The sequence below is a fragment of the Neofelis nebulosa genome, chromosome X, assembly GCF_028018385.1.
Source record: "Neofelis nebulosa isolate mNeoNeb1 chromosome X, mNeoNeb1.pri, whole genome shotgun sequence".
NCBI lineage: Eukaryota > Metazoa > Chordata > Mammalia > Carnivora > Felidae > Neofelis > Neofelis nebulosa.
In genome coordinates this window covers 110772958-110791232 of record NC_080800.1, presented here as the reverse complement: position 1 = coordinate 110791232, position 18275 = coordinate 110772958, and the positions used below count along the sequence as shown (strand labels likewise).

The 18275-nt window shown below is 45.8% G+C and overlaps 1 protein-coding gene across 2 annotated transcripts; it reads right to left on the bottom strand.

Annotated features, from left to right (window-relative positions):
* Positions 1–7069: 7069 nt before the first annotated feature.
* CCDC160 (coiled-coil domain containing 160) lies at positions 7070–16303 on the bottom strand. Of its 2 annotated transcripts, none has more exons than XM_058712938.1 (3): positions 16140–16303; positions 14140–14197; positions 7070–8113 (listed from the first exon to the last, which is right to left on the bottom strand). In XM_058712938.1, the coding sequence occupies exon 3, from the start codon at positions 8087–8089 to the stop codon at positions 7121–7123; it is 969 nt and encodes a 322-aa protein (XP_058568921.1). In that variant the 5' UTR covers positions 8090–8113; positions 14140–14197; positions 16140–16303; the 3' UTR covers positions 7070–7120. The 2 variants fall into 2 exon arrangements, with proteins under 2 accessions (XP_058568921.1, XP_058568920.1); XM_058712937.1 differs by lacking the exon at positions 16140–16303 and adding an exon at positions 15312–15435.
* Positions 16304–18275: the final 1972 nt, after the last annotated feature.

Genomic DNA, 18275 nt, shown 5'->3' with positions numbered 1-18275 from the left:
TCTTGAATGAATTTGTAAATCTAAAGAAAACATTTTGTCTTGTTATGGAAGGTATTTTACCAAAGAGATCCTAGAATCGCTTTTGGAAGAATTGTTTCAATTATGAGTGAACAGAATATGATTTCTTTACTGTAGCTTTGAGAAACGTACCAGGGCATCAAGGAAAGAATAAGAAGGAAATGTGTAAGTCATTAAAGATATTTAACACTTTCTGTTTTTTAAGTTTATTTATTTATTTTGAGAGAGAGAGAGAGCGCGCGCGCGCGCACGAGGAGGGGAGGGGCAGAGAGAGAGGGAGAAAGAAAATCCCAAGCAGGCTCTGAGCTGTCAGAACAGAGCCCAATGTGGGGCTTGATCCCACAAATCGTGGGACCATGACCTGGGCTGAAACCAAGAATTGGATGCTCAACCAACTGAACCACCCAGGCACCTCTATTTAACACTTTCTATGCAGCAAGGAGGCTCACAGCACTTTTTTCTTAAAATATAGTCAGCTTTCTGGGTGCCTGGGTGGCTCAGTTGGTTAAGCATCTCACTTCAGCTCAGGTCATGAGCTCATTGTCTGTGGGTTCGAGCCCCGCGTCGGGCTCTGTGCTGACAGCTCGGAGCCCGGAGCCTGCTTCGGATTCTGTGTCTCCCTCTCTGTCTGCCCCTCCCCCACTCATGCTCTGTCTCTCTCTGTCTCAGAAATAAATAAAAACATTTTTAAAAATTTAAAGAAAAAGAAATTTCAAAAAATATAGTCAGCTTTCAATGAAAATGCTTTAGGAAGCAAAGATTCTGAGGAAAAAATAAATGTTGGAGGAAATATGATATGTAATTCTGAATTAATTACAAGAAAACAAATCTGACTTCAAAGTGAGAATGAGTGTCGATGGAGCCAAATTAGTGGCTTTAGAGAGCTGTCCACTGGGCTTCACGTTTCAATTGTTTTTGTCTACACTCCCATTATAGTTAATGTCATTGCTGTAAGAACAGGACACCCTGGCTGGCTCATTCGGTGGAACGTGTGACTCTTGATCTCAGGGCTGTGAATTGGAGCCCCATGTTGGGTGTAGAGATTACCTAAAAATAAAATCTTTTTCTTTAAAGTTTATTTATTTATTATGAGAGAGAGCTGTCAGCATGGAGCCCGATGTAAGGCTTGGACTCACAGACCGTGAGATCATGACCTGAGCCGAAACCAAGAGTCGGACGCTTCACCGACTGAGCCACCCAGGCGCCCTTAAAAATAAAATCTTTAAGAAGATGTGGACACATGTGGTCTTTTCCAATAATGACGTGCATCTGGACTGTTCATCTCAGCCATTTATGGGACGGCTGACTCAAGCTGAATTCAGAGTAATAAACCAGTTTGTCTCTGAGAAAGTTAAATAACGTCTCGGCGCTTGAACCTTTGGTTCACAAATTTTAGCACAAATGGTGGGCTGATATCATGGAACAAGCACCGTCTGGTGAGCTGGACAGTCTGGGTTTGGATTCTAGATCCGCCACTTACTGTCAGTGATACTGAATAAATCCTTTAATGTCTCTGAGCCTCCGTTTCTTCACCTGATGATCAAGGATTGTAAAGATTTCGTAACACGACATACATGGAAGTATGTGACACACAATACGGTTTTGTAATAGGCTTTGAACAACAGCGCAACTGTAGCCTAGGGTACTGGTGACGCTAAGAGAATCTCTCCGGTATGTCTTCCGTCATGGTCTGGAATACATATGACAACGACTATCGTGGAGCCAATAGGCATGGGCAGAAAGACAAAAGAAAGGCTTCCAGGATACCCTGGAGAACCAGGTATAAACCCAGTCTCCCGGGGAATGGTAACCTGAGCGCACTGACATGTAGCAGTCACCAGAAGACTGGGTGTGATCGATGGGAGAGAGGGAGAAAGAGACAGAGCAAGACCCTGCTCTGGCCACTATGCTGGGGAGACACCACCTCGATGCTCGGTGTGGAAAGGAGGGTGCACCTCCAATACGTGGGGAACTACGGCATCAGTGTCTTACGGGTACAAAGACAATGACTTATTCTTATCTGACCAGCGGTAGTAGTGGGGCCCCAGCTGCATGACTTCCCGTGCCAAGGGGAAATGGAAAATACTAGAATAGCCTCTCGTCTCCGTTCCCTTTTCCTAGATGAGCTTTTTCCCACTGGAGCACTAGAGCAGGGCTTTCTTCCCCCTTCTGGTATTCTGCCTGCCAGGGCCAGGGGCCAGCCTTATACCGACCTGACTGGAGGGGCGTTGGGTAGGCTCTGACCCGAGAGACTCCCCTTTACAGGATCTGTCCTGAGGCCAGAAAGTCCATCAGGACAGATTCATTACTTTGGCTTTAAGGCTTCACATACCAATAAAGTAAAAATATCCTCTCTGCAACTTGTTGCACCTTCTCAGACATGTCACCCACCATTGAGACACGTATCGTGAATGAGTTGACCACATCCTCTCCAGAGAACACAGTTGGAGGGACAATAAGGGTAAAAAGGTTGGCCAGAGTAATAGCTGGGAGGAGACAAATAGACTTGGTCGATTTCCCCTTGTCAGTTACACAATAACAATGATGATAACAACGATGGTGATGTATATGGACTATGGGATCTCACGTCATCCTCCCAACAACACCAATTATTAACCCCATCCTACAAAATGAGGAAACTGAGTTACAGGGGATTGTGCAACTTGCCCAAGGTCACGCGGCTAGTAAGCGGGTAAGCAGAGTTTGTGCTCTTAAGCTCTGTGCTTATACTGCTTCCAAGGAGGAGCAGTGTGGTGTTTCTCTTTCACACATCTCTGAAACCAGACCCCTCACGGTGGACTTAGCTGGGTATCATGGCCCAAATCTCTTAGGTCTTTTGTGTCCAAAACAAAAGTGATGGCAGCCAAGGCACAGTGGCACCAGCAAAAATTTTTCCTGCTGTTTGCTATCTGGAACCTGGTCTTTCTGTCATGAGATCTGCATTCTCCAGTCTATCTGCAAACGAACAAGCGCATTGGAATCACAGTCTTCAGAGCAGAACCTCCAACGGGACTTGAAGAATCAGCAACATGCACCATCCCAGTGTTCTTGTACATTGTTGTTAAGAGTCCTCTTTGAAGCCAAATGAATCTTCCACATTCGCATTCCAGAAATGCCCCTGCCCCTGCCCCCATGCTTTGCCTGGAAAAATCCTTCTTATCCTTCAAGGCTCAGCTCAAATGTCACCTCCTTTATGAAGTCCTTCCCGGCCCCACGGGCAGAATTAATTGATCCTCCTTTGTGCTCCCAACAGCACTTTATGTTAGCACTGCTAGGATAGCACTTACCACATTGTTTTAGTTAGTTGCATAAGTAAGGTCCTTGAGGTCAGAGACCTGTCTTAGTCATAAATCCTTTTATCCCCATATCCCCAGCCTAGCGCATGCCATATTTCATCAAATCTAAAACCCTATTGATTGTAAGATACACCATTATTTTATGAACCACTAAGAAAGATTTTTTAAAACTGACAATTAGACTATGATATGCCATTGATTTGAGGACATTTCCCAAATTATTCAGGGATGTCAAAATGTTTAAAAAAAAAAAAGTGTGTCTCAGAAGTGATGAATGATGGTAATAAGTGCTTAGCAAATGTTTCTAGAAGTGGATTGTGAACCCGAGGTGGAACAGAGACTCGTAGGGCCCTGTGACAGCCCATGCTTCTTAGGAAGGAAGGAACTGGGAGTTGATGGGGTTGGTGTGCGGTTGCATTGCTGACTTCGAATATTTAATCCAACAGATTAAAGGGATGGGTGGCCTGATGTGCCGTTCCCAGTAGAAACAAAACAAAACACCTCCACATCTCCCATTTGATATACTAGAGGGTTCAGTGACAACATATTCTAATCAAAAGTGGAGGCCACCCAATGCAGCAAGTGAACGTGGTTATGGCGGCAATGAGGCACAGTATTCACACCTGCCTTAATCCTGCCTCTTTAAGGCAGTTCCACCCAGTGCTGTTCACGTCTGCTCGTGAAGGGGAACAGTAACAGCCCAGTTTTCTCCCAGCTCATTATATCCCTGCTTTAAAAAATGAAAGCATCGGGTGCCCGGGTGGCTCGGTTGGTTGAGCGTCCGACTCTTGGTTTTGGCTCCAGTCGTGATCTCATAGTTCATGAGATTGAGCCCCATGTCTGGCTATGCGCTGACAGCGCAGAGCCTGTTTGGGATTCTGTCTCTCCCTCTCTCTGCCCCTCCCCTGCTCACACACTCTCTCTCTCTGTCAAAATAAATAAAACTCAAAAATATATATTTAAAAAAAATAAATATGGGGCACCTGGGTGGCTCAGTCGGTTAAGCGTCCGACTTCGTCTCGGGTCATGACGTCACGTTTGTGAGTTCGAGCCCCGCGTCGGGCTCTGTGTTGACGGCTCAGAGACTGGAGCCTGCTTCGGATTCTGTGTCTCCCTCTCTCTCTCTGCCCGTCCTCTGCTCTCTCTCTCTCTCTCTCCAAAATAAACATCTAAAAAGATTTTTTTTTAATTTTTAAAAAGCATCAATGTGGCCCATTCCCAGCTCCAAATTGTTGGTTCTGTGACCTTTGCTTCCATTTCTCCTTGGCCCTCTAGACCTGGTGGTTGTAATTCTCTCCTGGTTAGTGTCTGGACCTAGGATTTCCATAGGGCCTTTCCAGAGAGCAGGCCTTGCTGGGGCTCAGCATCCAAGGCTATCTCATCAAGAATCTGTGTTCTAATTCCCTCCTAGAAATACAACTCTACCCCCTGTCCCGGAGCTGGGCTAGGCCATGCACTTTTCTAGACACGCTCCTACCCTGCCCCCGAAGCACACATAAGCACATATACACACTCACGCAAGGTAAACCAAGTTGTCACTGAGGACTTCAGACATGTGGTCGGTTGACAGAAATTCTCCTGGAGTGAAAACTCCTTTTTAAAAATGGAAATAGGGGCGCCTGGGTGGCTCAGTCGGTTAAGCGGCCGACTTCGGCTCAGGTCATGATCTCGCGGTCCGTGAGTTCGAGCCCCGCGTCAGGCTCTGTGCTGACAGCTCAGAGCCTGGAGCCTGTTTCAGATTCTGTGTCTCCCTCTCTCTGACCCTCCCCCGTTCATGCTCTGTCTCTCTCTGTCTCAAAAATAAATAAACGTTAAAAATTTTTTTTAAATGGAAATATACTAAGAAAAATTGGGCCCAGTGGCTTAATACAATTTGTGAAATATTTTAAACACATAAGCGGCTCTGCGGAAGAGCGGTCAGGGCTGAGTCTCTTCGTGGGGCAAGGACAAAGGGCTAACTTTCAAGGGGGTGATGAGGAAGAGAGCCAAGCAGGGCCAATTGTTCCTCGTTTGCTTTTGTGCCTGGACCTTGCTGGGAAGCCAGGGACCGCCAGAAACCTGAAAGTCATCTTCCTCTCCCAGTGGGCTGCCAGCGCCAGGGTTAAGTTCTCAGGGCCAAGTCCGAAAGCTCCAAAGATTGCTATCTTCCAATTTAGTCCGATCTTTCCAGGCCAGGCACACCCCGCTCGGCCCCCAGGATAGCGTGGTTTGCCTTCATTCAGTGCCTTCCTCGACCTTAATGAGTAAAGGAAACAAGAGAAAGGAGAACAAGTAACCTCATTTACTTCCTCTCCTGACTTTTTAATTACATAGTATGTGGAGGTGTTCAAACTACAAAAAAACAAACAAAAAACAAGAGGCTGTGCATATTTCCTTTGAAGGCAGGGCGTCTGCCAAGTAGGTCCCCAAAGTATTAGAACTGAAGGGATCCAGTGCTGGAGTTTTGCCTTATCACAGGTATAGTTACACCTACAAATCAAACCGCTAGGGTGAAATCACAGAACATTAGAACTGAGCAGAATCTGGATGATAGATGTACTCCCTCATCTTACAGATGATGACGTTGAGGCCGAGAAGGTTAATTAGCTAGTTAATGGCAAAACAGGTCTTAGGACTCAAGCGTCTGCACTCCCGGGTTGGGGATTTCCCATCAGGGAAGACACCTAAACCCTTACCATTGTACCTGTCATTACGTTTGGCTCACTGGACTTAAAAATGCCATGCAAATAGAACTCCGGTTACAATAAGCCTTGGTGATTGATACAAACAATCGCATAGAATCAACTGGCCTATCATTTCCACCAAATGACTGAAGCAGTACATTTTTATTCACCGTAAGTACAAAACTGTCACTGCCCAGGCACCTGATGGGACTGGATTCCTATACAAATGAAGCCAGCTCACCAACAGCTTACCTAAGGTGACATCTTACTCCTTTCACTCCGGTCCCAGCCAGCTGGTGACATAAACTGGGCACGAAGCTTATAAATTTTCCCCGGTAGAATTCTGGAAGAGCTGTGTTCAACAACGCCCCTTGCTGGTCAGCACAAGAAAATGCAAAAGCTATTGCTGACAAAATCAGGGCTCTAGCAAAGGTCACAGCCATGCCTCTTAAGTCGTCTTCCAGTCTATGGGAACTGCGGCCAGGTCAAGGGAGAAAGCAGAGGGAAAGCAGCAGGGCTGGGGGGGGGCGGGGGGGAGAACTGCATTTTTTCCGGAGATGTTTATATGTGCCTAATTAAGGTCGAATCTCAAAGAAAGCAGATACATTTTTAGTATCCCATGGAGTCTGAACAGGCAGCTATAAGACCCAAAGACATGCTATGCTTACACACATAAACAGGATTTTTATTGTTAATATCAGCGAACACAGATGGAACGATATTGACGTGCCAAGGACAGATTGCTCACAAGATGACAAAATGGCTGTTGATTTGTATTCATAAATGATTTGGTGAATCACTACAGGTCTTTGAGTGAAATGTATATATGTGTGTGTGTGTATATATATGTGTGTATATATATGTGTGTGTGTATATGTATATATATATATATATATATATATATATATAAAGAGATTTCTGAAGCTTCATTTCCATTTGGGCTCTCGCAATAACATCATTCGAAAGAGGAAGCAGAAGCTTTGAAGGGAACGCTTATACATTTTATGGATATCCTGCTTCCACCCAAATGAAAAACTACGTCCCATTACACACATTTTAAGTGGCACACAAAGAAAGCACAAGAAACACTGATTTGGCTCCAAGATTTGCCTCGTGAAAGGCTTTTTTTTATTTTTTCAAGTTTTAAAAAAACTCCTCTGTCAAGCTGTCAAGGGTACTTGATGTTACAGAAGCAAAGTGCTTCCTAAGCAACTCCAGGGCCCTGTTATTTCTTGCTTGCAGGGTCTTCTCAGCTCTCAGTTCGTTCTTGATGGCATCCAGCTCCCCGCGGATCTTTTCCATCTCTAATTCATAATACAGTTTCATTTCTTCCTTCAGGAGTGCGTTTCCAATCTCAGTTTGACGCTTTAGTTTCCTGATGGCTTCTTTTAAATCTCTGTTCTCTCGGCTCAGCCTGTGGATGACTTCTTTGGCTTGCTGGAGCTCTTCAGTTAAGTTCTGGACGTTTGTTGCTCTTTCAGATAGGTCATTTCTTAAAGCTTGGAGCTCCCAGTCTTTCTTTGAAGCTTCCGTCCCTGTGTCCTGAAAATTCAGGGATTTTGCACAGACTTCTTTTTTGGAGTTCAAGAGTTCTTTTTCGGCATTTTCAAATTCCTCTTCTATTTTTCTGCATTTCATATTAAGTTCTTCCAGTTCTTCGTTCAAAAGATTCAGGCGAAGTTTTGGAGACATTCCTTCGGTAAATTTCTTCTTCGTGTCGTGCCACGGGAGGGTTGGTAATTCCTTTGTAGTCCAGGAAGAATGATGTTCCACGCTAATAACCCTTTCTTCGGTCACAACATCCAAATTAGATGATTCACAGGAGACAGAATTTGTGTCTGCTTCATTCTTTGAAATGTTTACCTTTCTCCCTCTTAAATTTGGTTCTTGTTCTTTTTCATTTCGTTGAGAAATAAATTCTTTCCTCTTAAATTTATTTTCTTCTTGAAACTTTCTACTAGACAAATTATAAATTCCTTCTATTCTATTGGCCTTATCTAAAGTCATTTGTTCAGAAGATGATTCAGGCTGAGAATCCTCATCTAGAACATCCTGTGCACTGAAAAAAGGAGCAAACATATTCTCCTTCCAGTGTTTTCTTCTAGCATCCATTTCTCCTGGTACGTCTTCCGATTCCTGAAAAACAAAATACAAAATCAAGGCACACTGTTTGCACTGGCAGCTGGTGCAGTTGAAAGAAACCACTTGTGTTGGCTCACAGGTGAAAGGACCTAAATATTTGAGGGCTAGCTCTCCCTTTAACTCACTGAGTGATGCGGGCTTAGGCCCCCTCATCGATAAGCCACAAACCAGGGGTGCCTGGGTGGCTCAGTGGGTTAAGCGTCTGGCTCTTGATTTCGGCTCAGGTCATGGTCTCATGCTTCATGGGTTCGAGCCCCATGGCAGATTAAGATTCTCTCCCTTAAGATTAACCTCTTAAGAGATTCTCTCCCTCCTCTCTCTCCCATCCCCTACACACACATGTGCACACACACTCTCTCTCAAAACAAATAAATAAACGAAGCCAGCTAAGTTCCACAGGCGCTTCCAGCTTTCAAATTCTCTGATGCTATGAAGTATAACCCATCAATTGCCACATTTGGCTATTTATTGTAGACTGAGAAAACGTTTCTATGAGATAGCAACCACACACACGAAAATGAACTGCTTCAAAAGAGTAAATGCGAGGGGCGCCTGGGTGGCGCAGTCGGTTAAGCGTCCGACTTCAGCCAGGTCACGATCTCGCGGTCCATGAGTTCGAGCCCCGCGTCAGGCTCTGGGCTGATGGCTCGGAGCCTGGAGCCTGTTTCCGATTCTGTGTCTCCCTCTCTCTCTGCCCCTCCCCCGTTCATGCTCTGCCTCTCTCTGTCCCAAAAAAAAAAAAAAAAAAAAGAGTAAATGCGATTTCAAATTAACAGGTTAATATTAAGAGTGGGTTAATACTTGTGCTTCCGACGTGCCTGATTTTTTTCTAGTTCTTTTGGGCTGGACTACCGCTTATTCACTCTTTAAAGTGACTAAAACATCAGGGCTTAATGCAATGTGAGCTGCTTTGGGTAAAGTATACCATGCGGACTTCCTTACGACTAACTCTGCCAACTGCCCTTCTGTCTTGACCTGCAAATTCCTGCTATTCCAGTCTTGGGCTTTGCTTTTAGGCCAGACTGCCAAGAGTACAGAATTCTATCCATTTTGACAGCAATTTCGTGATGAGAACTGAATGTCAACAGTTGAAGATATTAACGCAACCAAACGGGTTTTTCTTGAGACACTGACTCCAAGTGTGATTTTTAGGTAAAAATGTAACAGGCTAAATCACAACCAACTTTCTCCATTTCTAAAAATTAAAGGATATTTTCTTTGTGTCAAGAGGAGTCTTCCCTATTCAAAGAGAATCCATAACATAACAGCTTTCCTAAGGGACAGAAGTATTTGATCAAATAGAACTACTCCGGAGAGTAGGGAGAAAGAAGGACCCGAGCAACACGCTGAAAGGCCACTGACATCTGAAGCGACCAAACCAGCAACTGCAATTGCTGATGTGTTCATTTGCTACAATATATTTGTAGCATCACCACTGATTTTTCTCATGCACACAAATCTAATTTTATCTTGGTAACAGAAAATGGCCATTGTTGTGTTTCTTTTTAAAGTAATATTTTCTTTAATATTATTAAAGATTATAATGTTCTATTATTTAGTATGTGATATATATTTATATAATATAAAGATGGTAATATAGTGACTGAGCCACCCCGGCGCCCCTCCCCAGGAGTTTTTTAAACAGTTTAAATGTTAGATTTTCCTTGCGATGGTGAGAGAGTAAACTTGGTATCTATGTGTACTGAACATGCCTAATTCCACCCTCCTCCAAAAAAGAGGGAAGGGATTCAACATCCCCAAGGGTACATTCCCCACTGGCAACCACTGGGCTTTGAGGACAGGGAAAGATACAAATACTCAGTGAAGGTGTTAAAATGATGGGTTCAAAAGCCATAAGCCGAGCTTTACTTAGGTTTAGTTAACAAGACCACAGTAAGAAGCATAGACTTGGAAGTTCATTGTATATATTTGCCATTGGAGCATCAGCTCCTTTCTCGTCAAACAGTCCTTTCTGACTTTTATGATCCTACTAAATCACCACCCGGAAGCATCTAGGCTCTGTCTTTTCTTAAAGGGGAAGATCATCCTAATCCTGGTTTCTCTCCTCTTAGAACTACGAATGAAGACGACTGGGAGTTATTATAGTGGTCAGAAAAAAAAAAAAAAAAAGGAACAGAGGAAAGAGAGAAAACAGTGATGCTAATTGCCAGTCACATTTTTTAGCAGTCAAATTTTCACCAGACAATTCTGTAACAGATACAAATGTTTCTCATCGGGCAGCAATGGGAGAGAGATTACTATCCCTCCTACCTATTTCTGGATGAAAGGTATTGGTGAGATTGGTCAGGAAGGAGGTGTGGAGAGGGGCAAGTGAGGTGAGGCCACCGTATACCTGGAGGTAGCAATAATGACAAACCTGAGACAGAAATCTGGGTGTAGAAAAAGGTTACAATAAGAAACTCTTTTCATTGATAATTTTGCACCTTGAAAAGGCGACTTCTATCTCCAACCCTCTGATAAATCTCTGGCAGAAACATATTTTTTTTTTCCTCTTCAATTTCACTACCTTTCTTCCGAGCCTCTCTCTGTACAGTTTCCTGATACAGTCAGTGCTTTTCAAAGAACTGGGAAGAGTCCACTTATTTTATAACTGAGGCTCTGAGAAGTCAGGTGACTTGACCAAATCCACACAGGCTGTGTTGGTAAAACTGAGACCCTGTCTCCCAGGTCAGCGCTTGTTTGAAAATTCCTCTTTATTCTTCTGCTAGGTTTCATTCCACAAACTGAAAGAAAACAACCCCACTATTTCCAGAGCTTAGGTAATTTTTAAAGGGCCACAAAAGGAGAGAGGAAAAATGAAGGGGGGAGGGTAAGGAGAATCGCATGTCACATATCAAAGGACAGAAAGAGAAAGGTTTGAAAAGCCTTTTGGAATTTCCCTCCCATGGTTTACACAGGACAGGGTCAAGGGGGCTCTGAGCTTCTTTCTTTCTTTCTTTCTTTCTTTCTTTCTTTCTTTCTTTCTTTCTTTTTTTTTTTTTTTTTTTTTTTTTTGCCTCTTTCATTGGCAAGATATCCTTTAAAGGCCTGTTCCCAAATCTAGTCACCGAGTATGGCAAAGCCCAGACTGGGGGTAAGAGCTGCCAGTGTCATTTTCTCTTCGCAAACTGCACTGTTTGTTTTTTTATGCAGGACGAGTATGACATTAGTATTCTCTGGCAAGGCCAAGGAATATGCTTTGAGACAATGCTGCTCGTCTACCCTGCCATGGCAGCCATTTTGCTCTCAATAAACATGATTGGGTAATTTGTGGCAGCAGAAGGCAGATCAAAGCGGGAGCCATTACTGAAAGGAGAAGCAGGCCTTTCTAGTGGGTCAATTGTGAGCATTTATTACTGGAAGTGCCTACCCACCGCTACACCAGTTACGGAAGGACTGAAGGGTAGGGGAAGGAGGTCCCAGAGAAATGAAAATTTGAAAGAAACAAACAAGCCAGAACACAGGAAAACAATATAAAGTCCCATGACAAAAATAACATTAATAGCCCTCTAAGAGAGCGATCCCCCAGAAGTCCTTGGGACCGTGCCGGTAAGACATGGGTGTCGAGGACTTGGTTACATCTACTCATTTGTGCCCGACGTGAATTAGTATGAGACTCCTGATCCTTCTAGTTAGTGTCTCTCTGAAAACATCGCTATTCCTCCTCCGGTGACTTTCTTTCTCCAGTGGCAAAGCAGTAGGGCATTTTGCTGGAGTAAGTGATCTCCTGACTCTTCTAGAGAATTTGGGAACCACTGATACGATAAGTTGAAAAGAAATTTATAATGTAATGTCATGTAACCTAATTGCTGAGAGCTAAGCAAAGAGCAATCATTTATTACGGATCTTTAGGCAAACCATTCCATAAAAAAACTTAGGTAAATGCACAGCTACCCTCGAATAGCTCCAGAAAATAATACACCACTATTTACCGTGAAGGGAGAAACCCACAAAATCATCTCATTTTCATTTTCAAGGTATGGGGCCCTGGGGAACACACTCATATTAAGGTGGATAAGTGATCAAATATGTTAAATCCAATTAGCTGTTTTCTAAAATATTCATTTTTAAAATCACACGCTTTAGGGAAATTTGATAAGCTCAAAATCAAAGATCTTTTTTCTGTTGCCTTATCTCATCTATATTGGAATTTGATTTCAAAGTTTCAGGACAATCTCTTTTGCATAAATCTACATCTGTCCGCAAAATGCAAGTATTCCCCCAGGCAGGGGCAGGCAGGGAGTGGGAAACAGTTCTGGAAAACCTCCAGAGGCTTTTATTCCCCACCTCGCAAGAGTGCTTCATCCCAAAGTTTGTCAATTGGGAATGCCGGTTGGAAAAGGTCATCTGCAACCTTTGACGGTCAAACTTTTGTCATTACACTCAGCCCCTCAGCCACCCTCTCAGCTAGAGGCGGGGCTTTTAGTCACAACCCAGGAGCAGTGAGGGGAAGACAAAAGGCCCCTTCTTAGCCCAGGGAACTTTCCCCCATTATTCTTGGATGGTTTCAGTTCTCCCAACCCTCAGAAAAACGGCTGGGCCAAAATAAGGAAGGAGGAAAAAAAAAGCCTGCTACAAAGAAAGTCACTGGCCTGGCTTCTTTGCTCAATTGTCCGATCTGTTCTCACTTAAAAGCAGTAGTTCTCGACCTTTTTCTTCTGCTTCCACTGTTCCCAGACACAAAACACTCTCGTAGTTACCATCTCTCCTTATTTGAGAAGACTGTGACTTGCCCCCTCCAGGGGAGGTCTCCATTCTCCACCCTCTTGAGAATCACTGGCTCACGGAAACGTGTTAAAGACCCAAATGAGGACCCAAATGAAGTGTCTGAAGTCAAGGTGGGGGGGACATGTGTTAGTGTGCAACACTGTGCGGACGAAGGAAAAGGAAGTTCTTGAGAAAGGAACTGAGTAAGGACTATAGTGAGAAAAGACTGGAGGGCGGCACATCTCCTTGACTCCCACACTTGAGAACTACGGGGAAAACTTACCTTTTCTGAGCTTCGGTTTCTTCGGGTGTAAAATAGGGAAAATATACCTATTTCACAGGTGGTTAAGAGAAATGAATGAAAATGAAAACGGAAGCAATTTTAAAGTCCACTGTAGACAATAGGTTTTGTTGTTTTGTAGGCATTCCTTACCCTCCCTTGGGACATAAACCAGCCAGTCAGACAACCCACTCCTTCTCCCAAAAGTTGCCAGCCTGAAATCATCAGATCTCAGACAAAGTCAGTTTGGAAAGAAACAAAACAAAACAAAACAAAACAAAACAATTAAAGCAAGCAGTGGGGAACGTAAAGTCAAATCTTACATTAATTTAACCTGCATCCTCAGGGAAGGTTAGCCTTGAGGCCTGTAAGTGGCTGATGCCTCCACATTTCCGAAGCTAAACTGATTCTAAGGGAGTCTTTTCTGCAACTGAAGGTATTTGCATTTTATCTCCAGTTGCTTTACCAAGAACTTTCCAAATGCCCCAGTGTTTTTCAGAGCCACCAATAACTTCTCAGAAATATCACAATCGGACTACCAGTTTGAATATTAGCAAGGATGACTCTGCACTCTGGGTTTTTCCCATGCTTGTTCTACAGCCTTTCATCATAGTTTTATTTCACCAACGCGCTGTGATCTCCTGGCATCTTATTCACCTCTGTCTCCCGACACACAGTAGCCACCAATAAATATTTGTTGAATGCATGACCTTTAACATTCCTTCCGAAAATTCTATTAATGCTTTGATTGTAACTGAGTTTTTGTAAATATCTATAATTTCTCCTCTGGTTTCTACAGTCTTAGGGGTAACATTTTAGGAAATGGACTTTTATTTCGCCCCCAAAGTTTATTTGGCTTAGCTAAAGTCTTCAGGACACTTTTGTTTCGTTTTGTATTTTCATGAGACTTTTTCTGATAGCCTGCTGCCAACGCAGACTGATGCTCTAGCTACAAAGTTGAAGATTTCTGTTGGGGTGAGGCTTTGCGCAGGTAAACACCAACAGTAACAAGTTACCAGCCAGCACAACTTACACTCTCTGTGATCCAGGGTCTTCTATTGGATGCCGTTGTCCTCCTTCCCCAGCTTGAACTGAAAATAAAATCCCCACAGCATAATTAGGAAATATAATTAACCAGAATACCCCAATCCGTGTGTATATCTGAGATGTAGCTTAAAATGACAAGCGATATACTTAGAATGCCGTGTGGCCTATCTAGAATGTGATGCCAGACACTCGGAAGCAAGTTTTCTTTTTAACTTGTCAGCCCACTTTCCCAACTGTTATGCCGAGAAGTCTCTGGTCCCCGAGCGAGGGAAGTTATCAAATAGGACAAGAATCATGGTGGCAGCGTGTTATTCACCGCGGTATCTCCCGGCCTTTAGCACCTACCAAACAAATGAGCCACCGCTGGTGGCCGCAGCAGCATGCTTGTCACTAATGAGCCTGCCAAGAGCCACGTTAGCAAAGGGCTGGAGCCCAGGCCTTGCCTGCCTCCCTCCCTCGGAGTGCGGTTAATTTGTAAAATCATCAAAATGGGAAGTGACCTCGATTTTTGCCTTCGTCTCCCAGGGTCCTAACATTTGAGCCAAGCGTCCACTTCATGGGACAAACTGTCTTCCCTATTGTTCGGCAGATACTGAAAGTGAAGCAAAGTACCATTGAAAAGTGGGCCCCGGTGAACGGTTTGCAAGCCTCCAATTCTTTGTTATTAGTGTGAAACTGTTCCTTCTAGAAGAAAAGGTACGGAGTCACCTTAATTCCAAAGGCTGAGTACTTTATTAGTATGGAAGTCACATTCGTGCTATAAAGCTGTATCTATGCATGCATAGTTAGGGGGTTTTCTCGGTAAATGGTTAACAAACTCCTGCCATCGCTGCTTGCAGTGGGGAGAAGGGGGCTCGGGTCTGGGCGCTACCTGCCACCTCCCCGGTCCCCCTACCCCGTGGCGGGAGGGGAGGGGGTCGAGGGGTGGGGGAGCGGGCGGAGGGCAGCGGGCGAGGCCCGACCCCACTCCTCCTTCCGCGCCCCGACGCCCACGCCCCGTCCCCTGGGCTCCGCGGCGCTCGCCAGCTCCCGGCCCGGGCCTCGGAGGAGAGCGGAAAGCCGCAGCGGGGGGTCGGGGTGGGGGACCGGGCGCCCCGGGCCCGGGGTCACTCTGCGGCGAGTCCGGGGGAGCCCCCGCGCTCCCGCGCCCAGACGTACCTGAAAGCGTGGGTGGGGTCCGGCGGGCTCTGGCTCCCCTTCCCCGAAGCCAGCCACCACTGGCGGCCGGCAGCCCTGGGCTCGGCGCTGGCCACCGCGACCCGGCCCGGCCGGCGCGGGGCAGAGCCTCCGCAGTGCAGCGCCAGCGCGGGCCGCGCCGTTGCCTAGCAACCGGCCGGCCGGATTTAAAGGGACCCGGGCGCCGGGGGCCCCGCGCGGAGCTCAGGGCGCTGCCTGCCGGCACTCAGGGCCCGCCCGGGCTCTGAGCATGCCCGGTGGGGCGGGCGCGGCGGCGGCGGCGGCGGTGGCGGCGGTGGCGGCGGCTGCTGCTGCTGCTGCTGCTGCTGCCCGCCGGCCTGGGGAGCTCAATCGGCGGAGGACTGGGTCAGGGTGGGAAGAGGCGAGAAAGTGTGAGGCGGCCCCACCCACTGTGGGCTTATTACGGAGGGTCTCGGTGACTCACAAAGGCACCTGGACGCCGTGACTGTGGGGGGAGAGGGGAGTGGCACGGGGCTGATCCCTAGGCCTGTCCTTTAGTAGCATGGCGTTGAGGACGGTTAGCCGTGGAAGGTTAGCCGGGATGTGCTTCGGCGTCCCTAACAATGTGGGAACGGCACGCCGCCTCCGCCGCCGCCGCCCCCTCGCCCGCCCCTGCCCCTCTGCACCTGGGCTGGCGGGAAGGTCTGCCTCTGGCCAGGGTTCGAAGGGCCTGCGCCGGGAGAGCATTGTCCCCCGTGGTGCCCCTGTGGGAGACCGGGCTTGTGTCTCAGGTAGCTCTGGTTTCCTCTTTATCACTCGGGAACTTCCCCAAACCACCGCTGCACCCACCTGAGGCTAAATTCTGGGTGGAGGCACTCAGTTCGACACCAGCTTCAAAGTTGGCCCCCAGCTTCTGGGATGGGGTTGGGGGAACAAGCCCACGTCTTTCATTGGGTACTATACTCCGGTCACGGTATTTGGCTGAATACATAAATGTCCCCCTCAGTCATCGATCAGCCTGGTTGCCCACCGCCAATTGTTCCGTCACCGCGTTGGTCACCCACACTGATGACACGGCGTGGCCATAGTCTCTCTCATCTGGACCCAGCTGAGACTGGCCAAAAGATAGACCTGGCGAGGGTTGTGGGGCCCGGAACAGAGCGGAACTCGGGTGTCCAACAGGGTAATAACTGCGCCTTTTAGGAAAGCTCGTATCCTCTGGCAAGCATGAAGGTGAAAGGAAACATTGACTCCGGAATCTCAAGTGAAAGATTAAAGCACGTTTGCAAGGCGACAGCGAGGGACCCACTTAGAAACAATACCAGGATACATTTCAAAACTTTGAAACTTCTTGAGAACCGGATCTAACAGGTGTTTGGGAGCTGGCGAGGTGGCACTCAGATGCCCTGAGGCCTGGTTCTCAGTCTCCTTTTTCCTCCTTAGAGATCCAAAGTCAACAAGGGTTGGAGGCAGGAAGCGGCCTAATGTCAAGGGTGTTTTGTTACGGACCCCGTCAGAATTAGTTTGTGGGTCGTGACAAAACCTCTTTTCTTGACATTGAGTCTCCGAAGTGCCTTGCATTTGTCATTTCTGTTTTAATTATTTGGAAAGGGTTCCATTTATTTTTGCTTGATATGAGATCCCTTATTAACGGAATAAAAGAATCTTAATAGCTCTGTGCCTCAGTTTCCTTGTTTGTATAATGGGGAAAATAACTGTTAATATTTTCAAAACCCTGACAGCAAGGCCTGACACATAGCAAACCCTATATAAATGTTTCCTGTTAGTATTACAATTATCTTGTCCTATAAATTCATTAACCTCCTAAAATATAAACATGCGGAGGGTGATAACTCGGAGTGTGCTCCGAGAAGTGGAATCTGAAGTCTCGAGACTCAAAATTCCAAATCTTTATTTCAAATGGGCTTCCACACTCCCATTAGGCCACCCCACTCCACTCTCATATCCCGGAAAGAATGCACAAAGGGTTACTTTGGTCTTTCTGTAATTCTGTTTTTAAATATGGTAGGTCGCTCCTACTCAAAGTATCAAATGGCAGACAATCAACAACAGAGAGGACAGAGAGTTCTGTTACTTGAAGATACTGCAGACTTGTAGATAGGTTTTCAAATATGGAAGTCAGAAAACAGGGTAGTATCCTCTGGAAACTTTATCAATACCGAGGCAATGAGGCACATGATGATAACAGAATCACATAGTCGTACAATAGAGCTCAGCTTTTTTGTTTCATCAAGTGGGAGATTGAGACCCAGAGAGATCATGTGATGTACCCTTTGATCACATAGCAAAATAAGCTTCTTTTCATTTCCCCGATGAATGAGCCTTGTTTGAAGAACCTCAAACCTGGGATATTTGCCCCAAGGCAATGAAAAAATACACACTTACGGGTATATGTTGTATGTCGATAAATATTTAAATTATTCACGCAGGTAACAATAGCTAACTTTTCTTACACCCCATCACCTATATATCAAAAGATTCTTTTGGCTCTAGCTTCATAATGTATCCAGAACCTGGTGGTTTCTTACCATCTCCGCCATTACCAGCCTGATCCTGGTCTCCATCATCTCCCGACTGAACCAGCGCATTAACCTCCTAACTGCTTCTACCTTTGTCCACTGTATTAGCTTCCTAGGGCTGCTGTATCAAAGTATCGCAAACTGGGGCGGCGCGGGGGAGGTTTAAAGCAACAGACACTTATTCTCTCACCGTTCTGGAGGCTAGAAGTCTGAAATCAAGGTGCTGGCAGGGATGATTCCATCTGGAGACCCTGAGAGACCATCATCTGTCTCTCCTAACTTCCGATTGTTGCAAGCAATCAGTGGCCTTTCCCGGCCTATATACACATCACTCCAATCTCGGCCTCTGTCTTCACATGGTGCTCTCCCTATGTGTCTGTGTTATCTCCACAAAGCTGGCAAACGCGTGTGTGTGTCTGTGTGCCCAAATTCCCCTCCTCTAATA